Source organism: Dendroctonus ponderosae, unplaced genomic scaffold (assembly GCF_020466585.1).
Source record: "Dendroctonus ponderosae isolate FM_Combo_2020 unplaced genomic scaffold, Dpon_F_20191213v2 Dpon_F_20191213_9, whole genome shotgun sequence".
Taxonomy (NCBI): domain Eukaryota; kingdom Metazoa; phylum Arthropoda; class Insecta; order Coleoptera; family Curculionidae; genus Dendroctonus; species Dendroctonus ponderosae.
In genome coordinates this window covers 6,311,281-6,318,158 of record NW_026019116.1, presented here as the reverse complement: position 1 = coordinate 6,318,158, position 6,878 = coordinate 6,311,281, and the positions used below count along the sequence as shown (strand labels likewise).

Genomic DNA, 6,878 nt, shown 5'->3' with positions numbered 1-6,878 from the left:
CGTCTGATAAATATCTGGAAAACGGATGAAAATATCTGATAAGCCCCAAGCTCCAAACCAACACACTCTGAAGATGGTAGCGAAAGTCCGGACTGCGGACTAAATTCTTATCGACGACGGCCCAAAAATCACCGATTGTTCGTCAAGCTGCAAATGTTATAAACTTTGTATGGGAATTTAAAACTCGGGTTTATTGCCACTTAAAACAAAGTGAAACAAGTAATTTTTTTTAATGCGCCGATAAGATTTGGCTTGCGAAATCGGCGCCTCGAACATGCAAATTTCTACTACGCTTTGACCAAAACAGTTGATACAATTCGCGATTAATTTCGTAGGAATTCGCACCAATTGACCACGTTTGACTAAATTTTCAATTGAATCTTACCCGGTAACAGACGAGCTCAAGCTAATGATGCTTACATAATAGTGACCTTCCAATTTTCAGCCAAACCATCTGGTTTTTATCATGAATTATTAATGAAAAATTTCCTGCTTTTTTGGTTTATGTCGCCAATAACCAGCAACGAAAAAAACAGTTTTCCCCCATCTAGATGGTGTCTGGATTTGCATTAGCGCGCTCATGGTTTGGAAAATCCGCCAAGCAACCGTTCAAAGCCCATAAAATTTGAATATCATATACATAGTGTTTGATAAAGGAAGAGCAAACCAGCCGCAACCCCGTTTCTGGTCGTCTTCCACGTGTAAGTGACGCAAAAAGAAAGCGTGAATTATAGATTTCCAATTGAAAATGTCCTTTTTAAAAACGAAAGTTTTTATTTTCACGTACAAGATTTCGCGTGCTGAAGGCTTGACAGAGAATACAGAGTGCGGGCAGATCGGAGTACTTATAGACTAGATACAGAAATGCTTTATCAACAGAATGTCTGCAATTGTGCTGCTGCGTTCGTAGTTTCCATTTATTGCATCGATATAACTCGTGCTTTCCCAAATCCCGTCAATCAGTAAAAACGTTAATTAAAAAAACTTACCTGTAAGGGTGGCCAGGTACTGATAGGCAGAACTACCCTCAGGCACTTTGATTTTCTGCGCCAGCCCAAAGATCATCTTGGCTGCGGTTATGTCTGGCTTTTCGACGGCAAAATGCGAACTTATATAGCAGAAACAGCGAATTTGCTTATGGATCTTGCTCAGTAAGCCTTAGCCAAATAGCCCCCACATGAAGCCAGTGGAATAATTAGTCGCAAATCCCTAAAGGTAAAGTCCACTCTATGCCATTCTCAAATTGAATGGAAAAGATTTCGGATGAAGATGGTAGTGGAAAGGTAAAAAGCGTTAACAGATTCTGCAAGCTAGAACCAGTGGCAGCACCAGGAGTATTCTTATTCACCAACGTTGCTTACCTGCAAAATTCGTCCTGGCTTGCGGTGTCGGTGGACCACACGAAAAAGTGCACCTCCAATAAATTCGCGGTTCTTCACCGGGCCAGTTTAGCACAATTTTCTTCGCGGACGCGCCACTGGATTGAAAACACAATCTGGGCCTTCGGGTATCACTAACGGACCGCCACTTAACACCAAATAGTACAATGAATTTTTGCGGAAAAATAAAGGCTGAATTGATTATCGCCGACCATCAACATTAGGACAGACGCACGCATACTAATCTAGCGATAATTTTTCGGCGAAAAAACGCAATAGATCGCTGCTAGTTCCGGCAACGGGGTAATATTGTGTTTTCTTCGGCTTGAAAGTGACCGCCTTGAGACGGCAACTACTTTTGAAATTTCCCAACTTTTAGGGATAATTTCGCGTAATTGGCAACGCCGCAATGGTACATGTTTTCTCAAAGTGTTGCTTGCAAAACATTTCATCAACGCGAAAGTCGCCTATTGGGTTCAGTTTTTCGCCAGTGAAGATTTTCAAGGTTTTGCCAAAGTCTTCACAAATGATGCTATTACCGGCCCAATTTCCCAGAAATGCCTCCGAGAGCGATTAAGGAAACTGGCATTTTCAGAAATAAAATTGCCCATAAAAATACAGAAATCCAGAGATTTTTCGAAATATTCACCGGTGCAAAGYGTGCACAGCTTCTCCAATTCGTGCCGTTGAAAACAATTATGGATTATTTACATTAACACGTTCTTTAATCCAGATTCCTTGTGCTTCGCTCAATAACTATTAGGGCATATTAAATTAAATAGAATTTCCACAAAATACAAGCGAAAATTGGTTTGATTCGGTTTCATTGGCCATCAGCCGATAATTGCATAAAAACGGCAAAAATTGATAAAAACATTAAATTCCTGCGACTGGATCACGACCTTTTAATCAAATCGAATGTCGGAACAATACGGTCAATCGACTCCAGACTCTTCACTGGCAGGCAGCACTTGGCTAGTGGTTAATGAACAAAGCAAATTTATGGATTTTTCGGAAAATCTTCGTCGTATTAATAGGCAATAAATGAAGGTGTTAATTGCGGTTTCCAATCGCCAATAATATTGAGTGACGCCAGTAGGTTTCAACAGCGCATACACTTGGGAAACACATTCATACAGTCGCTAATAAAAAATATAAATAAAAACATTGTCAACGCTGGAGAAATTCGTGATCAACAATAAATTAATTTCAATGAAACATGATGTAAATCGTCGGCAACTAAGTGGTAATTAAGTTCACAAAAAAACTCTATTTAAATGGCGATTAATTCTGATCCCCGAAATTTCCGCAATCTTACGAACAATTACAATTCACCAAAGCCTTTGTCAATCTTAGCTTTACCACATGGGGCTCTTGACTGTGGTTCTTATTGTTCAAGCATTGACGTAGTGGCACATAAATAGCCACACTAAACCAATATTTTCATTCAATGTAACAGTCTGGCCTTCTTTTTTAAGGCATTATTAAAAATCCCAGTCATTCTGTAAATGTCGGCGGGCCAAAATTACCAGACGACTGTTGAATATACAGGGTGATTCAGGCACGCTACGCGTCCATAGATATGCTCACTCTGTATAAAAAATGGTGAAATTCAGCAAAAACACATTGGAGGCAAGCGAAACACTTCACGGCAATTGACCTTAACATTTCCGTTGTTTTATTTGGGATTTATTAATTCCCTTGTATATAAACTACTTTCGCGAATCCTTTGTTTAACCCCCTGCAGTTTTTGAGAGTTTTGCTTCAAATTGTAAATGATGTCGTTCTATTCTTGCAAGCATTAATTAGTAATTTTGGTGCAAAAAAATTGCAAGAGGTAAAAAAGAGTCCCTGATGTTGGAAAGTGGCCGCAAAGGATAAAAAGTGTCCAACTTGAACAAGGAATTGAGAAAAATTGCGCTAGACTTCAGTGCCGCACCAGGAAAAGGTTGGGGTGGTCACAGGGGACATGAGCCCCCTAAAAAAGCATCTTTAACCTGTAAACTCTTTCAATACCTTGACCACATGATCGATCTAAACCCGAGAATAAATATTCGAAAAACCGCAAGGATTTCAACTTCTAACGCAAACACCCGGTATTTTGAAAACGACGCTGTGTATCAACGAAACGAGCTGAACAGCAAAATAAAGCACTTTTTGAGAGATCGTCTCGAAAAACATCCCTTTTCTCAATCAGGTTTGATCGAAGCTGCCCAATCTTTAAAAAGTAATGTGGAAGTGTTTTACGCGAAAAATTGCTAAAAAAGATAAATTTATAGCTTTGTAGCAAGGGAATTTGAGAAAACCCTTTCCAGCTTAGAATTTGGCACAAAAGCCAGATAATTGTAAGTCAATTTTTACGGAAAGTAATCAGGATTATCTTGAAAAAAAAAAACGTCCAGAGCAAAAGCTTTCAAAAAATTATTTAGAAAATTCGCCGCCCTCAGTGCTCTGAAGACTTTTACAGTTTCCTTAAAATTTCAGGTCTTTCCAGTTTTGGCACAGTTCTGATTAAGCAATTAATTCTACGCAAAAAAACGCGTTATTTTTTAGTTTTACTTAAAAATACTGACAATCTTCAGCTATTTTCTGTGAAAAATTGGAACACTTGCTTCGTTAACAGCCTTGTAAAAAATTTCCATTCGAATTACGTGCAAAACCCTAATAGTTTTTTCTGTATTGTTTTCCAGAAATATTTCCCCGAACAAAACAAGCGAAACTTTACAATCAATTATTTGGAAAACTCGTCACCTTCGTCGCGTTAATTTGTCTTTTATAACTCCGGTTTCATCACTTTAAGGCAATATTTCTCAAAAACTCTCCCTAAACGTAAAAACGCGGTTTTTCTTTGCGTTTTACTGCAAAATCCTGCCAGAGTGTTAGGCAAAAAAATTGAGAGATCGATTTCACAAGAAAACTCGTCGTCTTTGGACCCAGACGTTGCTCTTCTTTATCACCTTTTTCAGATACAAATCGAAATAAAGTTCACTTTTAGGCTAGGAGTTATAACTCATTAACCGATGAGTTAAAACTCATTAACTCAGAGAGCGGCAACAACTCAAATGCGCAACTCAACACAGTGTTACCTAGGCCTACTGTCGCAGTTTAAAAGCGCGCTTACGACCGTTAAAACAGGGCACAGTTGGAAGCAAAAATCGAGATTAACCAACATCGACATACGAACGAGGGAAAAATTGCAGAAGAAACAATCAACTAGAGTGAAACAAACGTGTAATAACAACAGTAAACTGCCAACACCGTGAAAAGCGCCTAATTAGCATACCGATTGCATCAGGCATCAGGGGCTAATCAAAACCGTGCCAACACTAACGAAATTTCTTACAAACTTCTTTTTGGGTATTTCGCCTCAAAAATTTTTGTCTTTAAAAAAGACAGAATTTCGTCACGTCTTTTATTACAGAAGAATTTTCTCTTACAGCTTGAGCCTAAGTGTGTCGCAGGATACCGTCTAGGTGATAGTTCTTGATTACTTTTTGATAAATAATTCGTTCTTATTGCAAAATAGGAGCACTATTTATCAATCTGTAATAAAAGACGTGAGGAAATTCCGTCTTTTTTAAAGACAAAAATTTTTGAGGCGAAATACCCAAAAAGAAGTTTGTAAAAAATGAATCCGCCTCAACAATATAGAACTTATCTACAACTAACGAAATTGCCACTTGTCCGATTTCAATTCCTCCTGAATGTCCTCCAATGTTTTGCCTTTGGTTTCGGGCACACAAAACACGATGAACAGCAGCCCGAACAGGCAACAGATGCCGAACGAGAAGAACGGCACATGCATCCCGAATCGGTCGTTCGACCAATGGAACAGCTTGGAGATGATGCAGACGATGATGCTGTAGTAGATGTCGGCCGCGCATAGGCCGAAAGCCTTCACATTGGTCGAGAAGACCTCGCCCATGAGAAGCAGCGGGATGGTTTGGAGGCCGATGCTGAACACCACCACGAACACCAACAGGGCCAAAAGAGGCAGGAAGTTCACTTGGCTGGTGTCGATGTCTGTGTGCGTTTTGATGTACAAGTAGGCGCCGTTGAGGAAGAGGGTGATGGCAGTGCCGATGATGGAGACGATCAGCAAAGGCCTGCGGCCAGAGAAGTCCACCACTATGGAAGCAATGGCCGACAGCGCCAGCTGCACCCCAAAGTAGATGATCGTGGCCAAACTGGGCGACATGAAATCCGAGGACTCCTCAAAGATCTTCTTGCAGTAGAACACTATGGCGGTGGTGCCGCTCAGCTGCTGAACGGTTCGCAGGCCAAAGGCAATCACCACTGCCTTGCGATTGGTTGGGACGGTGAGCAGATCCAGCCACCGCCCCCTGTTCTTGTTCTGTTGGGCCACCGCTTCGGAGATCCGTTCCAGCTCAACAGCCACGTCCTCCGTGCCCCGGAATCTCTGCAGGCTGTTTCTCGCCTCCTCCACATTGCCCTTCATCAGGTAGAAATAGGGGCTTTCGGGCATCCAGACGAACGTGAGGAGCAACAGGAGCGGCACCACTGTGGCCACGTAGGCCGTGGTATCGATGGGCAGATACGAGCCCAGCACGTTAATCAGCAGAATGCCCAAGCTAATGGAGACTGGACAGATGGAGGCGATCAAGCCGCGGATTTTCGCCTCGGCGATTTCACCCAAATACATCGGCACGGCCGTGAACGAAAGCCCATCCGTCATGCCGGCCATGAATCGGGCCACGAACATCAAGGGACCGGAGGAGGCCCAAGCGATGAAGAACCAGGAGGCGATGAAGGGCACTGCTGAGAAGATGATCAACCGTTTTCTGCCTAGAATGTCGACAATCATGCCAGTGATGAGGGCGCCCACGATGGCTCCAAATAGGGGCGCCACCACCAACCAGGACCCTTCATCGCTGGTCACAGTGAACGTGTAGTTGCCGCTCATCAGAATGGGAAGCGACGGCGACGGCCATCCGTAGTGCATTTCGCTGCATATTATCCCGAGATTTGCTACAACGGAATCCAATTCTTCACTTTACATTTTTGGTCACAGCGATTTTCATTTAGAATTACGGTCTTCTCTTGTCACGTGCATTAGACGTAGACGCCGCTCAACATCGCCATCAGCATGCTTTCCGCGTTTGATAATTCAATAAAAATTATATCGGGTTATTAGGTCGTTGTCGATAGGAATTTGACCCTGACGTTTCGCTCGCACTCATATAACTCATCCTCAGATTTGGCGGTAAAGGATTTTCAGTTCACTCTTGCTCTTACACGAGGGCGGATCCAGGGGGGGGGGCTCATGGGGGGTCATGAACCCCCCCACGCAAATCTAAAACTTCTTGAATTCAAGCAATTTTTGAGAAAACTGCCATCATTTCCTTATCGATGGTTCACTTTCACAAAAGGCCATTTATTTCTGTCTAGAATGATGTACAAATGAGCGTTCTTGCTCATTTTGCCTCCGAGAAATGAGCAAAAACGGGACGGAAAACATCAAATTTTGGCATAATCTTG

The 6,878-nt window shown here is 42.1% G+C and overlaps 2 protein-coding genes across 3 annotated transcripts in view; both read right to left on the bottom strand.

Moving 5' to 3' along the window:
• The window catches only part of LOC109543292 (facilitated trehalose transporter Tret1), a 13,154-nt gene that overhangs the window by 2,741 nt on the left and 3,535 nt on the right, over window positions 1–6,878 (bottom strand). The window contains exon 1 of one of the 2 annotated variants that reach the window (XM_019912921.2): window positions 990–4,783. The exons of the other annotated variant lie outside the window; for it this stretch is intronic. Coding sequence (XP_019768480.1) covers window positions 990–1,065 — 76 coding nt within the window. The 5' untranslated portion in view covers window positions 1,066–4,783. Of the gene's footprint in view, window positions 1–989; window positions 4,784–6,878 lie in introns of those variants that run through there. 2 annotated transcript variants of the gene reach the window in all.
• LOC109542351 (facilitated trehalose transporter Tret1) overlaps window positions 4,990–6,878 on the bottom strand; it is a 4,004-nt gene continuing 2,115 nt past the window's right edge. The window contains exon 2 of the mRNA XM_019911551.2: window positions 4,990–6,368. Coding sequence (XP_019767110.2) covers window positions 5,044–6,368 — 1,325 coding nt within the window. The 3' untranslated portion in view covers window positions 4,990–5,043. The remainder of the gene's footprint in view (window positions 6,369–6,878) is intronic.